This window comes from Geotrypetes seraphini, chromosome 5 (assembly GCF_902459505.1).
Source record: "Geotrypetes seraphini chromosome 5, aGeoSer1.1, whole genome shotgun sequence".
Lineage (NCBI taxonomy): Eukaryota > Metazoa > Chordata > Amphibia > Gymnophiona > Dermophiidae > Geotrypetes > Geotrypetes seraphini.
In genome coordinates, this window is record NC_047088.1 from 215,065,470 (window position 1) to 215,092,696 (window position 27,227).

Below are 27,227 nucleotides of genomic sequence, written 5' to 3' on the forward strand. Positions count from 1 at the left end.
TACCATCAGAAGTGGACCCGGTTCTCCTCTTGGTGTCTCCTTCATCACCACAATCCCACCTCATTGGCGGTGGAAACTGTACTGGACTATTTGCTCTCTCTCTCCGACGCTGGCCTTAAGTCGACCTCAATCAGAGTCCACCTCAGCGCCATCACTGCGTTTCATGAGCCTATCCTCGGAAAACCTCTTGCGGCTCATCCCCTGGTTTCCCGGTTCATGAGAGGCCTCTTCAATGTCAAACCACCTCTGAAGCCTCCTCCAGTCGTCTGGGACCTGAATGTGGTTCTATCAGCCCTCATGAAACCTCCATTTGAGCCTCTTGCCACAACTTCACTCAAATTTCTTACGTGGAAGGTGCTTTTCCTCATTGCCATCACCTCTGCCAGGAGGGTTAGTGAGCTGTATGCACTGGTTGCCGACCCACCTTTCATTGTTTTTCACCATGACAAGGTGGTTCTGCGTACCCATCCTAAATTTCTGCCTAAGGTGGTCTCGGACTTCCACCTCAACCAGTCCATTGTATTGCCTGTCTTCTTCCCTAAGCCCCATTCCCTTCCTGGGGAACAGGCGTTACACACGCTGGATTGTAAGCGTGCCCTTGCATACTACCTTGACCGTACCAGGGCTCACCGCTCGTCTCCTCAGCTCTTTCTGACCTTCGATCCTAACCGTCTAGGTCGTCCTGTCTCTAAACAGACGCTTTCCAACTGGCTTGCTGCCTGTATTGCGTTCTGTTATGCTCGGGCCGGTCTCTCACTGGAAGGTGCTGTCACGGCCCACAGGGTCAGAGCTATGGCTGCTTCTGTGGCTTTCCTCCGCTCCACGCCCATCGAGGAAATCTGCAAGGCTGCCACTTGGTCCTCAGTTCACACGTTCACTACTCACTACTGTCTGGATGCCTTCTCCAGATGGGATGGACACTTCGGCCAATCTGTGTTACAAAATTTATTTTCCTAATGGCCAACCATCCCTCCTCCCTCTCTGTTAGCTTGGAGGTCACCCATACGTTAAGAATATGCTGCCTGCTTGTCCTGGGATAAAGCACAGTTACTTACCGTAACAGGTGTTATCCAGGGACAGCAGGCAGATATTCTTACATCCCACCCTCCTCCCCGGGTTGGCTTCTTAGCTGGCTTATCTTAACTGGGGACCACGCACTCCTCCGTCGGGCGGGAAGGCACTTGCGCATGCGCGGTGCGGCCAACTAGAACTTTCTAGTTAAAAAGGTCCGTACCGGGGCTCCGTCGGTGACGTCACCCATACGTTAAGAATATCTGCCTGCTGTCCCTGGATAACACCTGTTACGGTAAGTAACTGTGCTTTCTTTAGTAGGAGAACTATCTTAGAGTCCCTCAGGAGCTGGATCCCCTCTAATGCCTCTAAGAACCCTCTACATTCCTCCCAGTATGCCCAGACCTCTCTATATGTGGAAATAGGTACCCTATTCCTCAGACCAGCATCTGTTGGAGTAAGAAGTATAAATCCAGTGCAACGTCTCCCAGCTTTAGGTGCCGTTTTTACACATGATGTGCCAAGGTTGAGAATTTTATATTGCTCTTAAATAGATTTCCACTATTTTTAAAGTGTTGCCAATAGCTCTTTCTAGGATAAAACCCTTAGGAGATCCTGTTGGGTTCTTTATACCAATTGGACAGCTGGGGATTGGGACTCCCTAACTCACTTTTATATTATAAAATGGCACAAGTGCGAGTAGCAGTTGAATGGTTTCAGAATTCTGCCCACAAACTATAATTCTGTTCCATAAATATAACAGTGTGTAAGGGAATATCCTCTGGTTGCAAACTGTTGCAGAAGATTATCGATCACATTTTTCAGCTCCTCATCTTTCATTAGTGCCCTCTTTAGATTTTCCTTCTGCAAGCGAACTGAAAAGGTGTGTTCTGATCCGCTCTGTTCTGTTTTTATTAATTTCAGGTGTTTTTTTAAATCCATGTTGTAAGGCTTACCTGCCTAGAGGTCCCCAATTTGGGGCTACTGTGCCTTGGAGAGGATGCAGATTCTGTGCGGGTGGTTTGCAGTTTGTGAGGCAACCCCACAGGTGTACCTGCTGAGCCAACCTGCTCTTTGCATTTTGTAAGATCGGGGACCATTCCCTTGGGAGCTAGCTCACCTGATTTATCAGAAGCTTGACCACAGGCTGTGGGCTGCTTTTCTTACTTCCCCCATCGCATCGTGAGGATCCATGGGGGTCGAGGTCACGGTTGGTACTGGTCTGACTGGCAGCCTGAAGTTCTCCAGTTTTGGATCACTTCTGACAGAAATTGAGGCAGAAAGTCTTCTCCATTCAGTTAGATTGCAGAAAATATGACACAGGCAGGAGAGGTCTGAAAATTTGATTTTTTTTTTTTTTTTAAAGGTTTCTGGGCCTTAGATAAACTAAACTAAACAGAGTTGCTCACCTCCAAAATCCTTTTCCCTGATTTTTTTTTTTTACTTCAGGGGAGCCCCCATGGGCCATTTTTGGTGCGAATTCGCTGGAGATGGCCATCTTGGATTTTAAACAATCTTTTTATTTTATTTTTTTTTCTAAAGCATCCATCTGCCTCAGAACACCTTGATTTGACTCAAAATCAATTGGGATGGACTCCTCAGCCTGTTCTGTCCCAATAATAATGCCAGTTTTGTGCTGGATGGATGACCGAGGAGTGTCTGTGCTAGGCACACGAGGGAAGGGTGGGAGTCTCCGCATTAGCCTCCTCTGAGTTGTCTAGGGCTGGGGAACCGCACGGGAGTCTGAGTGGCAGGGAAGAAATCCCTCCCGGAGACCCTGAACAGTGAATACGCGAAATGCAAGTGTGTGGATGTAGCAGAGCTCAAGAGAAACCAGTTTGAAATCCTGCAGGGGTCTATGGGGCCTCCTTTTCTGGGGTTTACCCTGGACTTCATGAATCTTCTATGGAAGATTTGACAGGTCCAGGACGCTCTGTGCTGCTTGTGGGCACACCAGCATTAGCTCGGGGAGAGATTCCTCTCCAAGAGACCTCCCTGCCACTAACGAATCCAGCACCCAGCCTGAATGACCATGCATACCATGACTGGGAGGACTGGAGATCAGACTCCATGCATTTACTTTCCCAGAGTACAGTTTCTTGCCTGGAAGACTACCACCCTTTCTGTAAAAAGGTATTGCCTTAATGGGTTATTGCCTTACTATTCTAACTTTCTATGTTTATAGCTATGACTAAAATTAGTGCAGAAAATTATGACGCTGAAGCATTTAAGAATGTACCATATATACTTGAATATAAGCCAACCCAAATATAAACCGAGGTAACCTTTTCCCCCTCAAAAAGATTAACTTGATTATAAACTGGAGGGGGGGGGGGGGAGGTGTTAATATTCAAGTGTCCTGCCCAGCTCTGTACCCTATTCGCCCTCCCTCCCGATAACTTGCAGGCCTTCACCAGGCCTGCTGTAAAACCTGGTGGTCCAGCGGTGGGCCTGAACAGGAGGGATCCCTCAGGGATCCCTCCCACCTCCTGTCCCGGCTGACTCTATAAACTTTTACCTCCCTCCCTCTTTTACCTCTCTTCAATGGGGGTGGGGGGTGGTGGCGGGGATTCATTGGCAGGAGAAAGAGGGCATCCGCTGAAAATCAGGGGCGGGAAATTTCATGGCGACACCAGGAAGTATTTCTTCACCGAAAGGGTGGTTGATCATTGGAATGATCTTCCACTGCAGGTAATTGAGGCCAGCAGTGTGCCAGATTTTAAGAGAAAATGGGATAGGCATGTGGGATCTCTTGGGGGAAGAAGTTAGGCGGGTGGGCCATTAGAGTGGGCAGACTTGATGGGCCATGGCCCTTTTCTATGTTTCTATGACTTGTGTAGGGTCCCTTGCCAAAGCCCTTGCGATTAGCTCAGCGGCTGTGTCTATTTGAAATGTAGGCCAGCATTTTGCTGCCTTACATTTCAGGCACTTATCACGCCCCTAGGGAGATGCCTAGGGCAGTTTTAGCTCGCCCAAAGCCACTTCAGGCGAAACCACACACAGCCTTGGGTGAGCTTAAGTGTCCCGATGCGTCTCCCTTGATCACGACAAATGCCTGCAGTGTAGGCATCCTGCCTTGGTTTTTTGTTGTTTCTTTTAAACGTGCATCCAGATTGGCTGCTAAACAGTGGTAGGACACCTATAACTGCCTACAATTGGAACATTTGTTTATTGTATCAGCCCCTGTGGAGTGCTGCAGACTGCAAGCTCTACCAGTCTCTATTTGGCCTCACTAATTTATTGTTATACAACCAAATTTGAAATTTTAGTTTTTCAGCTTGGGTTGAAACCGAAACTGCCACCAAAATTCATCAGTTTTGATCGGCCTCTGTTTTTAAGAGGGTGATGCCTAATTATCTAGCTTTAGAATTTTCAACATGAGGAGCATTACTTAAACTTAAATTTTTTAATTTGCCAAAAGTGATAAGGTTGACATGTCTTATTGTAAATTTTTCCATATTGTAATTATTGTCTTTCTCTCTTGAAGGTCTGTAGACAAATCTGTGATCATCTATGAAACGGTAAATAGATTTCATTCTAAATATATTGTTTTAATGTTTGAAGATGTTACATATAAATGCTACATATGGCATGACAGATGATCACTAGACATTAATGATCATTTGCCATATTCTTAGTTCGAGCAGATAAAGTAAAAACATGGCCCAAAATGGGGTCGGTTTATATTTGGGTTCTCAAGTCTGCACGTTCCCCCGCCTTCCACCTGGACCTATTGCAGGCCTCCCATGGGCCTCTTAAGCCCTGGTGATCCAGCGGTGAGCTGGGACAGGAGCGATCTTTCCTGTGTTTCCAAGTTTATTAAGTTTTGATATACCATCTATCAAATATTGGCTAAACTGTTTACAATAAGTTTTATTTATAAAATAGATGAGACCATCCTTTCCATTGTATTTTCCCTTTCTTGAATTACTTTACTATTTTAAGATGGATTTCCATCCTCCAACCTATTTGTTCCAGTTAATCCTGTTAGTCTCATGTTTGTCACCCTTTTTCTTTATTTTTTAATGATTTTCTTGTATAAATTATTTTAAAATGTTAAACTGCCTAGAAGTATGACAGGCAGTATATCAAATTTTTAATAAACTCTGCTTTTTTCAGTTTAGATAATTTGTAAGGTATTAGGGTAGTGAGAGGATTACAGCAATTTGTTTTGGGTTCTTCTGGAGTTTTACCATGTGTCTAGTGCTTATAATGAATTTTGTGTCGCAAGGTGTGTGTGTGGGGGATGATTATAAATTTTATATTTTATTTTATGTTGTAAACCACATATAGGGCCCCTTTTACAAAGCTGCAATAGTGATTCCTCTGCAGCAAATGTACCAAAGCCCATTCAGTTCCTATGGGTTTCAGTGCATTTGCTGCTGGAGAATCGATATCAGGGCTAAAGGGGCCCTTTAATTTTTTTTCAGTCTTTGTGATATATACAATCTTTTTTTCTTTTAAATAAAAATGTTTAGGTTTTGCCAAGTAGTAATTGTAAAATATATTACATGATTTTTTTTTTTTGGCGCATGTTAGCAAATATATTTTGCTGGAAAGTTTTGTAAGTACTTAATAAAAATGAATTCTTTAAAGCCCTAAAATATAGGTTTTGGGGTTTTTTTTCCCATTCCAGATTACTGGGAATATACTTCACATTTTATCTCAGCATACCAGGTATGTACACAGAAGTTCATATTGTATTTCTATAAAATCTTTGTACAAAATATGCAGCATGAATTTAATTTGTGGCTATTGTTTTGTTGTAGATATGTTACAACTTGTGCCTTACCACCAAATCTTCCACTGCTTGCTAGTGGATCAATGGATAAAACTGTAAACATCTGGCAGCTTGACCACAGCATATGTGTTAAAGGTAGGTGCTTCATAAAACTTCAGAGTGTGTTCAGGATATAAATATAGAATGTTTGGTGCAGCCTGGTGTTGTCGTGTTGTCATCCTCCTCTTCCTCCTCCTCCTCCTAATACAAACATGCCCAATTTGGCCTGCCAGACGATTACAAAATGTCACTTAAGCTGGCTCGCTGGCAGACAGGTACAAGTGCCGAGCGGCAGAACTGTAGGTCACTGTCCTGACGTTGCTAGTGGTGATAGGGTGAGCAATGGACCGTGTCTTCCGCTTCCAATTGCAGAAGAGGTACCGGTGTGCTAGGCTGAAATCGCCACCTTCCAAAGTTTTGGCCGCTTCAGAAGACGAGCTAAGAAGCGTGGGAACGTGCGTGAGGCATTCTTCACGACAACGCTCGCCTGCACACAGGGAACATCGTCACTGAAAAACTATGCAAATATGGCTGGGAGGTGTTACCTCATGCTCCCTACAATCCAGACATGAATCCACCAGATTTCGACCTTTTTCCAAAGTTGAAACAACCTATGCATGGACATCATTTTGCATCGCTGGAAGAGCTTTTTTTCGCCGGTACCCGACCCATTTGGCAACTGAACAAAAATGGTGTCTTGGGATGGAATAATGAAGCTTCCTGGACGTTGGGGAAGCAGTGAGACTATATTGAAGGATTGTAAAGAAATATTTGGAAAAAAAAATAAAACATGTAAATTTCAAGAAACAGTGTGCATTATTTATGAAATGACACTCATATTTCATAATTATGAGTGGCCACTACTTTTTGCATAAAAAATGAGTGTTTTTTTAAGATTGCTTACTTTTAAAGTTTAATAATACTTTGTGTATGCCATATATTTATGAGACAATGAATTCTCGATAAATAAAGTACATTATATTCTTTGCATGCAAAGTTGTGTTTAAGTGACTATTTCTGGGGAAAGGGGGGTCCATAGCTTTCATCAGACTCTTAAAGAGGTCTGCGACTCAAAAAAGGTTAAGAATCGCTTATAAAGAAGTGGTCAAGATGTAAAAGCAACCTCAAATGTGAGTTTTTAGTTTGAATTTGAATGTGGCCAGAGAGGAAGCAGGCAAGGCTGAGAGTGGAGTCAAGAATAGGTGGCATTTGCAAGAAATCAGTATTAGTGCTATGTTCTTAGTCACAACTTATGCTCCCTGGTACAGCAGTTATATTCTTAAATGAGATTCTTATATTAAAGTATAAATTATATTTTTTTGTAAATAACTGTGGATAGTCTTGGCTATTTGAAACTTAATGCATTTTTTAATCCTTGTGTTTAAGATCACAGAGTGGTAAACAGGTCTGAGTCTCATATAGAGGACTGGTCAGAGGATGAAGTTTCAGCTTGGCTTTCCACAGAGGGCTTGACTGACCTTGTTCATATTTTCAAGGTGAATAACATAGATGGCAAAGAACTGCTGAATCTTACAAAAGAGAGTCTGACAAATGACCTAAAAATTGGTAAGCATGCAAAAAAAATTCCAGAACGGTATTTCATTCTAAATTCTAGTGCCTAGCCGTAAAGATTTCTTTCCATCTTAAAAATTTTAGGAGGTTATAAGGTTAAATATTTTATGGATCTGTAGTCAGGACCTGAAATAACTGAGTGGGCTAGTGATGATTTGAGAAACAGCCTAATCATCCTTTCACTTACCTTACTTTGGCAATTCCATGACAGAATATGCTATTTATCTCTTAAGAAAGCAAGGCAGAAAGGCTTTACCACTATGTGGTAAACTGATAATACAAAGCCAATATTTATTCCTATATTTCTTAGTGATGAGAAATTTTGTTATTTCCTTTGTCACAGTTGTTTTGTGAAAATATAATGAACTAGTATTTTAGACTGTTACATTAACGGGTGCTAGAATATATGTCTGTCTGTCTTTATTTCTGTCTCTCTCTGTCCCTGGCACCCTTTGTCTGTCTGTCTTTCTGTGTATCTCCCTGCCCCTGTGTCTTTCTTCTTTTCTTTCTGTCTCCCATCCTCCCGCTGTCTGTCTGTCTGTCTTTCTATCTATCTGTCTCTCTCCCTGCCTCCTATGCAGCAGCATTTCTCTCCCACCACTTACCTGTGCAGCAGCCAAAGCAGCATTCCCTCCCCCTCCATTTCCCTCCCCCCACACCACTTCCCTGTGCAGCAGCAGTAGCGTTTTCTCTACCCCCCTTTCCCTTCCCACGGTCTGTCCGGTTCCCTTAGTCCCTTACCGCCCCCCCTCCCCTTCCCTTCCCGCGGTCCTGACTACGAACCTGGCGATTCCAGCAGCGTTTGCAGCAGTCTTCACATGCTGCTTTGGGCCCTTCTACTGCCCTGATTTACTCTGGCACGTCCCTGATGACATCATCAGAGACGCAGCAGAGCAAATCAGGGCAGTAGAAGAGCCCGAAGCAGCATGTGAAGACTGCTGCACACGCTGCTGGAATTGCCAGGTTCGTAGTCGGGACCGCTGGAAGGGAAGGGAAGGGGGAGGGTGGCAAAGGACTCGGGTCCCGAGCATTGAATCCTGGCTTCTCTGGTTCTCACCAAGCTATTCCACTATGTATTTCTTACTGTAATAGTTATGAGAAATGCAGTTTGCTTTAGTACTGTAATCACATAAACAGTAAAACACAGATACAGCGCTCTCTCCATATTTGCAGTTTTGGGATTTGCATTTGCGAGTCTCAAAAGAAGCAGCCGCCCTCCTGCCTCCACAGCTTACTTTTAAAGCCCTGGTGGTGTAATAGTGAAGTGGGGGCAGAAGCGATCTGCCTACGCTCTTGCCCCGTGCAGATCTGCTATCAAAAATGGCTGCCTCAAGTCCCATTGGTTTTGTGAGTTCCCGTGGAACTTAAGGCAGCCGTTTTTGATAATGGATCTACATGGGGCAGGAGCCCTAGGACGATCGCTCCTGTTCGCTTCACCTGTAGACCACCAGGGCTTTAAAGGTAAGCTGTGAAGGGGTCCAGGAGGGGGTAGGGGCCCTAAAGTGATTTGTAATTTTTTAAAATTTATGCGCTGTGCCCTTAACCCATGCGAATATGATGGGAGAGCTGTATATTGGTCATGCAACAGGAGGGCTAATCTGTTCCTTTAGAATTCCATTTGTTTGCTTGTGTTCAGTGTATTCACAAAGCAGATGTTTGTACTATTGAAAATTGCACATTCCTATGCTTACATATCTGTTTCTAACAAAATCATTTTAGTATGGTGTATGAATTTTCTTTCATCTTTAATTGTATTTATTGCTAACTCCAAAAGCAAAAGAGTTATTCAGGCTTGAAGTTCAATACAGTGGCCACATGATGTCATTGTTGTACTAAAAATGATCACTTTCAGTGGTAAGATAGTAGAGTCAAGTCTTCAGATTCTCATGCTTTTCTTATCCTGAATTGGCTCTGCATTAAACATTGGTCAGAGCCACCTTTATTTTGTATTTTGTTGGTGTGGGAGGATTTGTATCTTTGGTCTACAGTTTTATAGGATTTCATTAAATCTAGGATTTGACTCTGCCTACCTTTTGGCTTCAGTAACCTATGAAAATATTACTGCACTACAAATAATGTACCAGGAAGGAATGACAATACCAAATATTATACCAAATGAGGAGCATACTACTTGAACAGGATTAAATCTCAGAGGATCCTTCTAGCTCAATGTGGCTTTTGACACTAACAGACTTGGAGTTCTAGTTACCAAGAAAACTATCTCTACTTGGCTGGCGGATTGTATCTCCTTCATGTATACTTAGTTATCCTTTAGACCAGGGGTGTCAAAGTCCCTCCTCGAGGGCTGCAATCAAGTCGGGTTTTCAGGATTTCCCCAGTGAATATGCATGAGATCTATTTGCATGCACTGCTTTCATTGTATGTTAATAGATCTCATGCATACTGAAAACTCGACTAGATTGCTGCGGCCCTCAAGGGAGGGACTTTGACACCCCTGCTTTAGACATTGCCTATTATGTTTTCCTGTTAGTCTTTGTTATCTCCCCTAAGTTGTGGACTATCATAATCATATTGGGAAATATTTGTATTTTTTTATTTCATTTTTTGAATATGATGTGATTTCTTGTCATCTTGATTGATTTTTGATTTTTAGTATTTGTATACCATTTATAATCTAAGTCAGGGGTAGGGAACTCCGGTCCTCGAGAGCCATATTCCAGTTGGGTTTTCAGGATTTCCCCAATGAATATGCATTGAAAGCAGTGCATGCAAATAGATCTCAAGCATATTCATTGGGGAAATCCTGAAAACCCGACTGGAATACGGCTCTCGAGGACCAGAGTTCCCTACCCCTGATCTACGTGGTTATATTTAGTATATTCAGGTACTAAAGGGCTAAATTCACTAAGCAAACCGATCATGTATCGATCGGTTTGCAAGCACTTTGCGACCAGATTTCCCTCCTGCACTATTCACTAACCTGTGTAGCGATTCGATTACAATCTTTGCATGCAAATGAGAGGAACTACATGCAAAGAAGGCAGGGATGCGATTCACTAAACAAATTTTGCGATTTCACGGGGCTTTCCGCTCATCCTGAAAAGCAATTGCTGGGGACCAGTCAAAAATGTCTTTTCACCTCTCCAGCTCTGCTCTGCCTGCCCATGTCTCCTGCCTGCTTGCCCCAATCTTGCAGCCCTGCTCTCTGCCCCGAGCTCCTACTCTCTGTCGCCTTCCTTGCAGTGCAAGCCTGCGGGTTTAAAGCAGGGCTGCACGTCTTTATCTACTAAGTCTATTCCCTTCATTATCTTGAACGTTTCGATCATGTCCCCTATCAGTTTCCTCTTTTCAAGGGAGAAGAGGCCCAGCTTCTCTAATCTCTCACTATACGACAACTCCTCTATCCCATTAACCATTTTAGCCGCTCTTCTCTGGACCCTTTTGAGTAGTACCGTGTCTGACGCAGTATTACAGTTGGGGTGTACCATGGTCCGGTACAGCGGCATGATAACCTCCGATCTGTTCGTGATCCCCCTTCTTAATCATTCCTAGCATTCTGTTTGCCCTTTTCGCCGCCACCACACATTGTGCAGACGGCTTCATCAACTTGTCAACCAGTACTCCCATCTCTTTCCTGCGGGGGTCTCTCCAATTACCACACTAGACATCCTATATCCGTGTATAAGATTTTTGTTACCGACATGCATCACCTTACACTTATCCTCGTTAAACCTCATTTGCCATGTCGTGGCACATTTCTCTAGTGTGTTTATGTCACGTTGCAGGTCTTCGCAATCCTTCTGCGTCTTCACTACTCTGAATAACTTTGTATTGTCTGCAAATTTAATCACCTTGCTCGTTGTACCAATTTCTAGGTTGTTTATAAATATGTTGAAGAGCACAGGTCAAAGCACCGAACCCTGCGACACTCCACTCGTGATGCTTTTCCAATCCGAGTATTGCCCATTTACACCCACTCTCTGTTTCCTATCTGCCAACCAGTTTTTAATCCACGTGAGTATTTCACCCTCGATTCCATGGCTCGCAATTTTTCAAAGTAGTCATTCATGTGGGACCTTGTCGAACGCCTTCTGAAAATCCAGATATACAATGTCGAATGGGTCACCTTTGTCTATCTGCCTGTTTACTCTCGTGAAGAAGTGCAGCAAGTTCGTCAAGCAAGATCTTCCTTTGCTGAAGCTGTGCTGGCTGGTCCTCATCAGATTGTGTTCATCAAGGTGGTCAATGATGCGGTCCTTTATCAGCGCCTCCACCATCTTTCCTGGTACAGAGGTCAGACTCACTGGTCTGTAGTTTCTCGGATCTCCCCTCGAACCTTTCTTGAAGATCGGCATAACATTTGCCACTTTCCAGTCTTCCAGAATCCTTTCCGATTGGTTATTAGTTGAAGCAGCTCAACTATAACCCCTTTCAGTTCCTTGATTACCCTCAGATGAATGCCATCTGGTCCAGGGAATTTATCGCTTTTAAGTCTATCAATCTATCTGCATACCTCTTCTAGACTTACCGTCAACCCAGTCAGTTTCCCATCTTCGTTTCCTGCCTGCCTGTTGTTTATATCCTCTTCAGTAAATACAGATGCAAAAAATGTGTATTTTAATTTTTATCTTTAATCACTATATTATTTTGACTAGTATCTAAAGTGATAAAAATCTATTAGCTGCCACTCAAAATAGTACTCTTTATCAAAGCTTACTGATTGTATAAAGCTTATGATACTTATGCTTATTGAGACACGATATGATTTCAGTGATGGCACCGCAGGTTTGGAACGCCATGCCACAGCATTTGAGTGAAAACGATTTGAGTTGTTTTAAAAGTACTTTAAAAAGTTTTCTTTTTAAAGACGCTTTTAACCTTTAAATTATGTTTAATCTTTATATTTGTTTCTTTCTTTGATTGCATTTTTCCTTTCCTATTGTTTTTTCCATATATGGTTCTCCTCTGTACTTTAAAAATACTGAATTGTGGTTCTGTTCCCTCTTTCTTACCTTTTGTATTAGTTGGTCTGTAAGTTTATTTGTCTAACCCATTATTTTAAATTTTATGTCTAAATATATGTTTTATATTTTTATCAATTTTGTACCTCACTTAGTAAAACTAAATAAGCGGTTCATCAAACTCAAATAAAACTTGAAACTTATGGTACGGTTATGATTATAGTGCTGGCTATGTTGGAAAGCTGTAAAAATAGCTCAGCCGATATTCTCAAGTCATAGCTGGGTCTTTCATATTTTAATTTTCATTCTTCGTAGTCTTGCGACTCACAGATTTTTTATCACTTTAGATATTAGTCAAAATAATATAGTGATTAAAGATAAAAATTAAAATACAAAAAAAAGAGTGTTAAAAATAGGGCAGCTAAGACCAGTGATAGTTCACGATAGGTTGTCTGGGTAGGATTTTCTCCAAATCCAGACAGCTGTGGACACTTGAGGTCTTTTAGCCCTGTAAAAACAAAAAAAACTCCATAGTATATACATATGGTATAATATTATACAATAGAACAGAGGGTTTTGTGTTAAAGAACTCTCTTAACAAAGAAAAATGGGGAGACCCAATGATCCACAGTGAAAACAATCCACCAATGAAAACAAAAACAAAAACTGTGGATACAGATGTTCTGGAGATAATTTACTGAACACTGACATATAAAACCATGAAAATTCAATTAAAAAAGTACAATGATAAAAAATACAGTGATAAAATTGGACAGAAAACAGTCTATTTATTGTCTTTAAACCTGTGAGCAAAGAACACCGCAGACAAGCTGAAGTAGGAAAAAAATGCTAAGTTCTTTGCTCACAGGTTTAAAGACAATAGACTGTTTTCAGTCCAATTTTTTATATGTGAGTTTGCAAACCATTGGACCCTTGAGGAAGGCGTGTTCGCTGAAACACGGACCGTGTAGGGTCCGGTTGGATTTTTATCACTGTGTTTTTTATCATTGTACTTTTTAAATTGAATTTTCATGGTTTTATATGTCAGTGTTCAGTAAATTATCTCCAGAACATCTGTATCCACAGTTTTTGTTTTTCTTTTCATTAAAGAACTCTCTTATACACATCAATATTTAAGGGAAATTTGTCAGACTTTATATACGGAGGACTAGTTGGATTAATTGACTTGCCCAGGGTCACAAGGAGCAGTATGGGATTTAAACCCCCTCAGGGTGCTGAGGCTGTAGCTCTAACCACTATGCCACACACTATTTGTTTGAAAGGGTGGGGGAAACAAATCTTTTATTCTGAGTGAATTTGTAAGAATTGAAGCTGTTTACATCTCATTCTTTTTGACATTTAAACTTGGATTTACATTCAAAAGTAATGTAGCAAGAAGGAAAGTATATGATTAGAGTGTAAAGGACCATTTTTCCATTTGTGTTTTTAAGAGTCTTTAGGGCTGCGCAATAAAGTCTTAAGAAAAACTGAGGAGCTGAAAATCAGATTGGAATTGACTTCTTTTAGTATACCAGATGAATTCCTCTGCCCAATAACGAGGGAACTTATGAGGGATCCTGTTATTGCATCAGGTATGGTATTCAATATTTGTAGCTGATTAATACTTTCAAAATAAATTATGTTGGTTAAATTTTTTTCCTGAGACTTCTGATTAGTGTTTTTGCTAAATATCCCCTTTCCCATATGCAGCAGAGTGCCAGCATACTTTTATGATAATAATTTAAGCATATTGAGGTTAATGTAACAAAGTGTGGTACACTGCCCACAACGTAGCATGATTGCTGTTGACAATTTTGTGAGCAATGGGGGTTGCCCTCTGTTAAAATGAGATTTGCACATGACTACTGACATCAGCAAGCACACTGCTCATTGAAATCTCATGGTAACGAAGGTAAGATTGTTAAAGTTAAACCCAGATGCAAAAAAAAGTGTGTAGAAGACTGGACAGTGCCCTTGCTGATGAGCATTTCATATAGGTTTCTTATCTTTGCCTTCAACAAAATAAAATAGCAGGCGATGAGCAGAGGGAGAAATGTTAGAATAAACAGTAAAGTGCTGGACTTCTGACATAACAATATTTCTGTGCAGAATGATATTGATGTTTATGTGCAAAATAGCAGCTTAGAAGCATAAAACAGGAGAACCAAATCCACAAACTCAAACACGCAAAGGAAGGAGTGGAAATGTCCTATATAGATTGGTGGACTCAAATCTATTTCATAAATATTCTTTAATCCATCTCAAAACTCAATGACTCGACATGTACATGTTTCGGCCGAAATGTCCTGCTTCAGGAGTTTGAATCTTCTGACAGCAAATGACAGGAGCCAAAAGGTTTTCTGGGCATTCTGTCATTTTGGCTCCTGTCATTTGCTGTCAAAAGATTTGAACTCCTGAAGCAAGCCATTTCGGCTGAAACATTGAGATTTTGGATGGAGTAGCCCTTTCAGGACCAAGGGACATATTTGTCCCATAACTTTAAAATCCTATAAATTTTGATTGGGATAGTCTACAGTTCTAAATTTGATATGTACGGATTCCATATAATACTGCCTTTATGTAAACAAACTGGTTCCGACATTCATTCATTAGCGTCGTTGCCAGATTGACGAGAAGATTCACTTGCCACACTGTCCATAAGCCAGAAGTGTGATTTTTTAAAAAAAAAATAATGATATTTCACAAAAAAAATCAATTTTTTGGCATCTGCAAGCCCTTTTTACCATAAAAATGTCGTCAAAACCACAAAAATTGGCCTACGATCCTTATGGTCCTGAAAGGGTTAAAGCAGTGTTCTTCAACCACCGGTCCATGGACCAGTGCCGGTCCACAGAAATTTCCTGCCGGTCCATAGGGCCAGCACGTGCATCAGGCCCAAAACAGTGTTCTTCAGCCGGTCCATGGTGCGATCGATGCGGCGTTATCTTCGAGCCAGCTCCCTCTTCCTAACTGATTCAGTGCACAAAGCCACGGGCCGTGGCTCCTATGGGCATCCTGCGCCTGAACCGGAAGCCTTCTCTCTGACGTTTCAACGTCAGAGGGAAGGCTTCCAGATGAGGCACGAGACGTGCAAGGTGCAATTAGTACTATTATGGGGCGGGGTCTAGCCCACGACTTAGCCCAGTGTTCTTCAATTGCCGGTCCACAGAATAATTATTTTATTTCTGCCGGTCCATAGGTGTAAAAAGGTTGAAAAACACTGGATTAAAGGATATTTATGAAATAGATTGAGTGCACCAGTCTATATAGGACATTTCCACCCTTTGCTTTGCTTGCAAAAGAGCAGCATAACACGTACATGAAAACTTATTTATTGCAGATTTAACTATACCGCTTTTAGCTGGCAGAGTAGGACATGCTACAACAAATCCATAAGGAAAGGAACTACAAAATCAGTAGGAAATTAACCATTCATACCAACAATCTAAAATACAAAGGTTAGACAAGAAGCAATTAAACACGAGGAAATAGGCCAGTAGACAGACAGATGGATGGTCCAGTCAAGAGGAATGTGACACTAATCAGCCAAGAAGTAACCATGTCTTAATCGCCGCTGCACAGATTCCAGCTCAGAGCACCAATACAGTTGAAGGGCTTATTTCCCATATTAATTGCAATGGACTGAAGTGGTTTTGGAAATAAGCTCTTCAGTAATTTTTTGTAAGTGTGCATATTTCTTTTGTATGTGCAGCTTATTTGCATATTCTTTGGTTTCTGCATAGAAGACCAAAAGGATTTAAAAAAAAAAAAATTTGTGTTTTTATTTGTGCTAGGAGACTGTGCTAAACTTAGCACCTGGCTCTAATAAAAGGTTTCTAGATTGGGTCCCTTAAAAGTTTTCTTTATAATGATGCCTTCGAGACTTGAATTCAGAGATAAACTACAGATCCTCAGTTTAGCACAATCACAGATACAAACTAGCCTTCCCTAGGCAGCTACTAAACCTTCCCTAATGTTTTTACCCATTTATGTTATTTTCCTATCACAATTGTAGTTCTACCCTCCTTCCTTAATCCTCCAGTAAGTGATCATCATGTATCAATCTGGTTATGTGTTTTTGCCTTAACTTTTTTTTTAAATGTAAATCGCTTAGAAATTTTTATAAGTGTTTTTATCAAATTTTAAATAAATTTGAAAACTTGAAACTTGTTACGTCATCTACTTAAATCTATCAAAAAAAAGTATTCTAAGACTCCAGCTAATCCAGAATACTGTAGCCAAACTGATCTTCTCAAAACGTAAGTCTGACCATGCCTCCCCACTCCTTGCCAAACTTCATTGGCTCCCAATAATCTCCAGAATCCATTTCAAATGTTCCTGCCTGGCTTTCAAGATCATTCACGGAATCCTGCCTCCTCTTATCCAACTGTCTTTCAACTCCTCCAGAACTGCCCAAAGGCTTAAACTAGCCTTCCCCTCTCCACGCGGCATCCACTATTCAGGCAAACTGGGAAAATCCCTTCTCTTCAAAATCACAGGTCTTTGGAACGACCTCACCACCCCGCTGCGGAACCTGAGCTCCCTTCAGTTATTCCGCAAACAACTGAAAACCTGGCTTTTCAGCAAATTGTAGCTCTATCCTTCCCCCCTTTCTCTCCCCCCTTCTACACATAAGTTCATGTAATCCTTTTTCTTCTTCTCTACCCACTATTTTAAGTTCTTGTAAACCGTGTCGAGCTCCATTCTCATGGAGATGATGCGGTATATAAACTTAAGGTTTAGATTAGATTAGATTAGATTTTGGGGGGAAGGAGTCTGACTTTACCTAGCCTTTATCATGCTGTATAATCATAACACTTCAGAAGCATAAATACATGATCTCCAGTGTGGATAAACGGATATCATTTTTAGCAAATCTGCACTATATGAAGAATAAAAGTTATAAGTTAAATTAAGACCATGCTTTTTTGTGTTCTGTGTTTGTAAGGTGCTTTGAGACACAGGCCAGAATGTAAGTATGGCTTTAAAAAAAGGTTTATATGTCTACTATATATATACATCTAAAGCACAATAGCAGTTACGCAGGAAGGCCAAAGAAACAATTTGGGCAGTAATGAAGCATTGAGGTTAATCCATATCTGAACCATAGATTGGGTATGTACTGACTGCGATGTCAGCATACACTAAGGGGCAGGAAGCTAAAACCACCTGACAACAGAATTGTTGGGTTTAAATTTAGCTTCCATGTTTTGTTTTGATTTTTCAGAATTGGCTCAAGGCTTTCTACACTACCTTATTCCGGACCCAGAACTGCTAAGTTAACAGTTCAAAGAGGGTGATTTTAGGCCAGATCTGACAATCCTGGTATGATGCATCCTGGATTTCAATAGGTAGAATCAGGAACTATGAATCTTGCACTTCACTGGTGTGTAAGTCCGAAACTATGATTGGTCAGAAGGTCTCCCTCCTGAAACAGGGTAACTTGGCATCTCTGTAAACCTTCATAGTGGGGAAAACCCTAACCTGCACAGAACACACACATACCATATTTTCATACATATAATGCTCTCATTGTTTGTTTATTTAAGATTTGATATACTGCTCCTGCATTTTACTGGGGTTTACAAAGTATCAAACTAAAATGAAATAGGGTAGTTTTTCTCAAGTACCTAATCTCTCCCAAAGGCTCACAATCTGATAAACTAAAAATATGTAATAACAACATGTAATACATTTCCAAGATCAAAAATCAAAGAAATAGAAATAATGAAAGAACATAAAAAATTAAAAATAAAACAAATTTAAGAGATAGAAAAGTCGCTAAAGTGGCCTAATAGCAAACAGTCATATTTTAGTGCAGGTCTTAATACAACTCCCGGCACAGCACACTTCACCGATCTGCCACTGGCAGAGCTTGAGAGCATCAAAGAAATGAACATTTCTAAAACAGCCATTCATTTCCTAATTAGAAGTTATATTAATAACAATAATTCTACTCTGACTACTCTTAGGAAATTGTTGTACTCTTGCTATTTGTATTTTGTACTTCGCCGATTGTCCAGCTCTCTTCAGTGTAATCTGCCCAGAAATCATCTGATTGTGGTGGTATAGAAGAATAAAGTTATGTTATGTAAAACTGTTATATGAACTAAATAAATCCAAATAACATGAATCAGTACAAATTAATACATTTTTACTAACATGTACCTCTTGTATGCATGTGCATATAATTTGCATTAAAATATGATACATTTTTATTGGTATTCTTGTGCCCTCTATGACTACTTGGGGAAACAAACTTTGAAAGTTAATTCTAAGTGGTTTACAATTTAAAAGCGAGGGTGGGAATATTAAAACAATGAAACACATACATACTAAAACACATCAACAAATAACAACAACAAAAAAATCAATAAATACAAAAGAAATAGAAAGTAAGGAAGGATGACCATTAATGGGTAGGTATTAGGTATGGTGGTGGTGGGGAGCTCTGGCCAGAAAAACATAGTTAATAACTCTTGGGTAGAGAGGGTCTAGGTTCAGAGCTTGGTGAAAAGAAGATAAAAATAGGGGGTTAAGAATAATTTAAACTCCATGAAGGTGTGGAATCAAAGGCTATCATCAAGACGTAAGCTTTTAATGGTAACGTGAAGTTCATGGATGATTGTTCAAGTCCTAACATACCACAAAGCTGGAGCAATAACAGAGAAGCAAGAATTTCTGTGAATGTTGAGGAAAACCTGCCTAAAAGAGGGACTATACAGTTAGTAGGTCCCTTCCTCAAACAACTAAGCCTCACCACCTTATTTACTATGTTAATGGTGTTCATACACCAGTTCAACCTATTGGCAAGGTGAGGCACTGGCCCAGGGTGTCAGAATCCCAGTTCGGTCTACCTTCAGACTTCTAGAGGGATGAGTGTTGTGCATTGTTTATCATCAGTGCCTCACCTGGTCCACCAGCAGGAGAGGGATAGACTTGAGAGAGAGAAAGGGAAGGGAGAGTGGAAGGAAAGATACCATATTGGGGTGGCACCAGTGTAAAAGTTAACTCCATGGCTAGCTCAAGGGAGTGTTGAGCCATGTGCTTAGATATTCTTAACGGGGCTAACTGCATAAACAAGCTTTTTGTGTATGTGTTAATGCTGTTTGTTTTCCCTGAGCCAGTAGAGGGTGAAGGAACTTGAGTTAAGGTCACAAACCTGCTGATGTAACTGCAAAGCAGCTACTTAGTCTTCACTGCTTCCTGGAAAAGGTTGTTTAAAATATATCACACTGGATAGGCTACAAAACCATGTCTAAAGCTCTGCGAGTCCATTGAACCACAGTGAGAAACATCTCCAAATGGAGAAGACTTAGAACAGGGGTGAATCTTCTCAGAAGTGGCCTGCCAAAATTACTCCAAGGATGCAGTGACAACTTATTCAAAAAGTTACAAAATTTCCAGAAAAATATTCAAAGAACTGCAGGCCTCAGCTAGAGTCAGTGTTCATAACACCACAATAAGAGAGTCCAAGTAGAAGTAGAAGCCACTTCTATACAAGAGAAACATCAAAGCTAGTCTCACATTTGCAGAAACACATCTGGATGATCCCCAAGGCTTTTGGAATAATGTTCTATGGACAGATGAGTCCATGATTTGCTCTGAGGAAAGGGATAGTATTGTTGGTGTGCTATAAGGTTTGATTCTTAGGCCTGTTCTTTTTAACATTTTTGTAATGATATTGCTCAAGGGCTATCCAGTAAGATTTGCCTTTTTGTAAGTGATAACAAAATCTGCAATAGAGTAGACACTCCTGATGGTGTGGATGACATGAAGAAGGATTTAGCAAAGCTTAAAGAATGAACTGGAATTTGGCAGCTAAAATTTTATGCTAAAAATGTACGGTCATGCTTTTGAACATGGGGTTGCTTCAGAAATGTTCAAGCACTTAAGACTATTCAACGTAAACCACTTTGCTACTCATATACACATTTTTATTGTCTGGTTTTCCAATTTCTTCCTTCCCCTCTTGTTCTGGTCAACCAACATTTCTGGAAAATTATGTCTAGATCATTATGGTCTCAAAAACATTTATTTTTTTCATGATGTATTGAAAATAATGTTAACACCCTCACCAATTGGAAAACCTCAAACTTTTACAAAGCTTCATTTCTATTTGATTCAGCTTACCAAGAATGTATGTGCCTATATGTTCTAACTGTTGTTAGCCTTGGTTTTTGAGTAATTCTACACAGAACTAAGCATATTCAGGCATAAGTCTCTTAAATCTAGTGGGAATATAAGGCAACTAAATGCTGTTGGCAATATATACCAAAATATATAGGTCTGTGGATAGAAAATCTGAAATGTTCTCTGCAACATCATTAACATATAAATTGGATAACTTTGAAGTCTAGGTGCAGTTCTGCTGTATTCCTCTGACCCAGAATATTTCACTGCGAACACCTTGCAGTCCATGTAGCTGCATAATTAGTTTAAATAATTGGGTTCTTACTGGATTTATCTCGTTTTACCTGCAATAATGTGTTTTAAGTAATATAAACAATCACTGCTTTCCCGACTCAAAAATCTTAACTAAAACATAAATAATCCCATATTTTTTAAGATTTGACTTGACTTTTTGGACTTTTTTTTTTTTTTGTATAGATGGTTATTCCTATGAACGGATGGCAATAGAAAACTGGATCAGCAAAAAGAAACGCTCAAGTCCCATGACTAATCTTCCTCTCCAGTCACTTATGCTGACCCCAAACAGGACGTTAAAAATGGCTATTAATCGTTGGCTTGAAATTCAAGAGACATGCAACAAAACATAATTATAAAGCCAAGACACAGAATGTATGACCGATTTTAAGTTTCAGGAAGTTGTTTTTCTCTCAATTTTGAGATAAAAATGTAGCAATTTAGAATTTTGTTCAAACAATGTCACTGTAGTAAATTTAGAATTTTGTTCAAACGGTGTCATTTTACTTAGTTTTGATGAACTTTAGACATCTGATAAATTTAGGGCTCCTTTTACGATAGTGGTTTTAGCGTGCGCTGAATTGCCGCACGCGCTAGACCTTAACACCAGCATTGAGCTGGCGTTAGTTCTAGCCACGTAGCACGGATTTAGTGCACGCTAAAAGCCTACGTGCGCTAAAAACACTATCGCAGCTTAGTAAAAGGAGCCCTTAGTGTTTGGGTCCAAAATGTTTTCTTGCAACAGCTCTATTCTGTACTAATAGGTAGAAAATTGATTATTATTAGGTAAGATATAGACTATCAATAATACCTTTTTAAGATGTTGCAAACTTACTCCATATAAGGACAAAGAAAAAAAAATGTAATAGGGGTTTGTATACAGAAAATAATTTTTTTGCATTATTAGTTTTGTTACTTATTTAACTTCATTTTGTTTTTGTGGCATGATGTTTGCAGATTAGGTACACTATTATTAGCATATGTAGAATATTCAAATTAGATATAATTTGACTGAAGAAACATCAGCAACATTGCCAGTAGTATTTCAAATGACTGTAGATTCCTACACTTATAAAGTTAAGTAATATACTATAGTAAAAAAAATATATATATATAGTATAACATTTATTTATTATATATATAAACATATATAGTAAATAAAAAACATTTAATAAAATGTAAATATTGAGAAAATAAAGATTATATATAATATATAGAAAAGAACTGATAAATCTGTTGAGTGATATGTTATAGTATGGTAGCAGTATAAATGGGCAGGGCTTATCAAACCTAGCCTGGAAATCCTATATTCAGTCAGATTTTCAGGCAAGCCAATGTGACTCTACATGAAGTTAATTTTCATATCCTGGTTTTCTAATTTATGCAAATGTATCCCATTCATAGTACTGTGAAAATCCTGAAATCCTAATTGCCCAGAACAAAATTGGGAAAGCCTTGTAGCAGGAACTTTCATAGAGCATGCCACATTTGAGTGCAGGAGTCTTCAAGTATGATACATATGACAATCGCAGCAAAACTTTTTAGTCTATTTTTGTTTTAAGATCTTAACACTACTATTTTGCAATATAAGGCCATTCATATGTTCATATTATTCTCAAGGTTTTGAGTTGTATAACAGTAATGTACCAATATATATATGTACAGTCTTTTCTCCGAGAACAAGCAGGATAGCAAATCCTTACATCATGAGCGATATCCTTATTTGCTTATTTATTTATTGAAAACATTTATATCCCACATATCACAAAAATCTATGCGGATTACAATATACTTCATTCTCCAAACAAAATACAATCACTAAAATAAGACTATAGTTCAAAATTTAAAACAAAACTAAAATTTTAAATACTCAAACCACAATTTCCCCTTCGTATATTTCCAAAAACTTCCTGAAAAAAGTAAGCCTTCAAAGACTTACAAAAAGATAGAAACACTGAAATCTGATTAATATTATCAGGTTGTATATTCCGCATTTGTGGACCTACTTCACTAAAAGCCCTAGAGTGAATTGAGGATTTGGCAATAGACCGCACTGAAGGGACTTCCAACAAGTGCTGTGACTCAGACCGTAGTGTACATGTGGGCACGTATGGTACTATTGAGTTAGCGATTACTTTCAGCAATGCATGCTGTATGGCCTTAAACACTAACACCAGGATCTTGAACTGAATTCTCCAAGAAACTGGAAGCCAATGGAGCTTGGCCAACAAAGGAGTTACATGTTCATTACCGGGAATACCTCCAATTACTTTCTCCATTGCATTTTGTGCTATTTGCAATGCCTTCAACACCTTTTTAGGCAGTCCACAAAAGAGAGCATTACAGTAATACAAAACATTATATAAACTGTCAAAATTTTTCTGAAGACTTGCGCAGCCTCAATACTAGAATCTTAAAGATCGACCTTACCACTGAGGCAATATGCCCTTGAAAAGACAAAGAGGAATCTAGTAGTACTCCCAGACTTTAATCTCTTGTTGTATTGGGATTGAGACTCCATCATATTCAAAAGTCAAAGGGGCACCCTGAAACTCAGCAGCAGAATTTTAGTTTGAGAGATATTTAATCAAAATTCATGCATCCAGTCCACAATAGCATTCAAATGGAAAGACAAGACTTGGAAACCCTGAGAGTGATCAATAGGAACTCAAAAAGAAATTGCAAGTCATCCATGTATAGACAATACTGAATTCCTAGGTTTAAGAATATGAGAAAAAGATGTTAATAAACAATGGTGAAATAGTAAAGTATTGTGTTTTTAGTCCGAGTGGTGTCTGTGAATTGGCTGATATAGGTTGATTACCCCGAAAAAGGATGGAAAGTACTAAATGTGATCCCGTGATGGCAGTGAGAAACCGGAAAAAAATGTCAGAGGTATACAATACATACCTACATAATGATTTTAATCCAGAAAGGCAAATGTGGATATAAAGAAATCAATATAAAACCTTGGAAAAATTAAATAAATTATATTAAATGAATAGGATCATTGGAATAATTATAAAATTATTTTTATTGAAAGTTATGTAGAAATAATGTAATAAAGGCTAAAAACGAAAAAAAAAAAAAAAATAACACTAATATGGTGCTATCAAATTTAGTCTACCTCTAGATGAACCTTAAGACAAAACACCCTAGGACATATTGATCACTTGATCATGTGAATTAAAATCAATAAATCATATAGACAAACTCATAAAAACTGTGACCAAACGTGAAACTAGAGAGAAAAACTTTTAAGATTTAAGCTCTTTTGAATGAGCAAAATATACCAAGTTTGAGAATATTTAAGCTAATAAAATATGTCTGAAGAGGTACTGAAGTTAAAAACTTATGAAATGAAATAATCTAAAATCTTAAGACAAACATGTTTCCAAGCTATAAAATATACTAGCTGATGCCCCGGCGTTGCACGGGTATTTAATTATAGCAATAACACAGTAAATGGATTGAAATAAAGATACTTTATAGTTGTGAATGAAATTATTTTTTTACAGCTTTATAAAAAGTACAATAATCAAATTATAATGTGAAATATTTGACAAAATGAATACAATACAACTAACACAAAACTTGATTATAAACAACAATTTTAGTTTCACCTCCAGGAGCAAGAACATATAAATTCTTGGGTGAATCCACCCTTGATCAAGCAACATAGAGTTGTCCATGGGAAAAACAGGGGGATCTTAAATCCACTCCACAGTATGTAATAGTCTGTCCCTGTGATTTGTTGATTGTGATAGAGAATGCAAGTCTCACTGGAATTTGCAATATCTTAAACTGAAAAGGAAGATCTGTTGGAATAAGTGGCATCCAAAAGTTTCAGTATTGATTTAAACAACTCAATATGTGGAAACTCAGGTTGAAAAGAAACTCCATGTAGTTTGTTCCCGGTTCAGAATGGAACCTGTGTTCCTAGTTCAGGATATGTGAGTACTCATGTAATGTAATAACATTATGAACTGGGGTGCATGAAGGAAACAGTTACAAACACAGTTAGAACATACAAACTCTATATGTATGGTGTTCGTGGTAGAATAGAAACGATGTCCCTAGTGGTTAGTGTCATAGAAAGTGTTTTATAGTTGGAATTACAGTGAGAATGGCAGCTTTTTACATTTTTTCCATTGACATGAATGGGTGAAATCTGATTTTCTGTTTGTAGCTCCGCCCACGTGTGCAGGTGGGCCGCGAGACCCCCAGAACATATCACCCCAGGTAGTGAGGGATCTGCATACCAAGTTTCGTTCAAATCGGTCAAGCCGTTTTTGAATTACTGTGAGAATGGCAGCTTTTTACATTTTTTCCATTGATATGAATGGGTGAAATCTGATTTTCTGTTTGTAGCTCCGCCCATGTGTGCAGGTGGGCCGCGAGACCCCCAGAACATATCATCCCAGGTAGTGAGGGATCAGCATACCAAGTTTTGTTCAAATCGGTCAAGCCGTTTTTGCGTGATCGCGGCACATACACACACACATACATACACACATACATACCTCCGATTTTATATATATAGATAAGAATAAAAAATTTTTCTCTACCCCTGCCACATGGGCTCCTGAGAGCGCCTGTAAGTGAGCTTCTGCCCACTTAAACATCATCTGTGCCTCCAGGCACCTCCCTATCTGTTCACTTAAGCTACCATGATGGCATTGTTGGAGCATACACAGACCGCCTTTCCTGTCAGGAACATCTCCAATACTTTCAACACCAAACGAATGGCTCTCGGTTCCCAGTCAACCTATGGACCACTTGCTTTCCAATGGCGTCCACTTGCCCTAGAGCAAGCAACCACAGCAGTGGGCTGACCAGCTGCTCAGGCTAGTGTCAGTCAATTGTGGCAGCCATGAGTTGATTCTGAGGGGCATTCCCTTTGACAAAGCATCCCCCTGAAGCCACCAACATAAGCTGTTCCTTGCCTCCCGTGACCAGGGGAGCTGCATTTGTAGAGAATGCCATCGTGAGGACCACCTGGAGAGGACTCATATGTGCTCATGCCCAGGGAACGACTTCCCATGGTGACTGCCACTGAGGCCAGAACCTGAAGGTAATGCCAGGCAATGGGCATTAATAACACTAAGATCTCTGTGATCTGCTTCCTGAGCTTCTGTTTGCATGGCTCGGGAAGGAACACATGGCCTCTCTTTGTGTCGAAGTGGACTCCTAGATATTCCAAGCACTGAGTTGGCTGTAGTTGACTCTTCCTGATGCTGACTATCCAACCGAGTCCCTGGAGATCTACCACTTGCTGCATTGTGTACTCGCTTTTCTGTTTTGAGGGGGCTTTGATTAGCTAGTCATCCAGGTATGGATGAACATGTATGCCCATCCTGCAAAGGTGAGCCGCTGCTACTACTATCACCTTGGTAAAGGTGTGTGGGGCCATGGCCAAAAGGCAGCACCACAATCAAAGTGTCTCTGGATAACATGGAATCTCAGATATTTTCTGTGCTCCAACAAAATGGGAATGTGAAGATATATCCATTATATCTAGTGAGGCTAGGAATTCATTAAATCCAGTGAGACTAGGCTGTGATGACTGACTGGACAATCTCTATGTGGAAACGTGAAACTCTCAGTGCCACATTTATGGATTTCAGATCCAGGATAGGCCTCCAGTCTTCTGTGCTTTTCTTGGTCATTATGAAGTATATGGAGTATCTGCCGGAGGCTGATTCTTCTTTGAGAACTGGTTCTATAGAATGAATGTCCAAGAGTTGTACTGCCACAAAAGACTGACAAAGTCTGAAAAGCCCTGAACATACAGCCCTAAGGACCCCTGCAGGCTCCCTTGACTGGGGGTTGTTGGACCTCCACCACCTCCATGTGCTTGTGTTTTGCAACCTCGTTACATGCAGCTTCTGAGTGGGATCTATTCCAGGTTGGCCAGGCCTTTTGGGGTTCTCCCAATCTGGAGGATTCTAAGGAGTTTGAGTCTGAAGCTCCTGCCCCTTCCAGAACACAGCCACTTTTTTGACAAAACTGCGCAAAAAGGGCATGAAAAAGAGGCAGATTGACCTAAAGAATTCATTGCAGGTGATCCTTGCTCAAAAACAAGGGGGTTTGAGGCAGATGGAAGCCTTTGAAAAAAAAGATAAAAATCCAAGATGGTCATTCAGACCCTGCCCTCCTTTTCTGGCCATCCGGCAGTGGAATTAAGGAACAGATCTGGAGGAAGGCAAGAAAACTCAATCTTGTGACCCTCTGGATAACATGGAATCTCAGATATTTTCTGTGCTCCAACAAAATGGGAATGTGAAGATATATCCATTATATCTAGTGAGGCTAGGAATTCATTAAATCCAGTGAGACTAGGCTGTGATGACTGACTGGACAATCTCTATGTGGAAACGTGAAACTCTCAGTGCCACATTTATGGATTTCAGATCCAGGATAGGCCTCCAGTCTTCTGTGCTTTTCTTGGTCATTATGAAGTATATGGAGTATCTGCCGGAGGCTGATTCTTCTTTGAGAACTGGTTCTATAGA

At 40.0% G+C, this 27,227-nt stretch overlaps 1 protein-coding gene across 3 annotated transcripts in view; it reads left to right on the forward strand.

The window, feature by feature from the left end:
* WDSUB1 (WD repeat, sterile alpha motif and U-box domain containing 1) overlaps positions 1-22,631 on the forward strand; it is a 45,608-nt gene extending 22,977 nt beyond the window's left edge. For all 3 annotated transcript variants that reach the window (XM_033946254.1, XM_033946256.1, XM_033946255.1), the window contains exons 6-11: positions 4,499-4,532; positions 5,648-5,688; positions 5,781-5,887; positions 7,178-7,357; positions 13,737-13,877; positions 20,896-22,631. In XM_033946254.1, coding sequence (XP_033802145.1) covers positions 4,499-4,532; positions 5,648-5,688; positions 5,781-5,887; positions 7,178-7,357; positions 13,737-13,877; positions 20,896-21,065 — 673 coding nt within the window. In that variant the 3' untranslated portion in view covers positions 21,066-22,631. The remainder of the gene's footprint in view (positions 1-4,498; positions 4,533-5,647; positions 5,689-5,780; positions 5,888-7,177; positions 7,358-13,736; positions 13,878-20,895) is intronic.
* Positions 22,632-27,227: the final 4,596 nt, after the last annotated feature.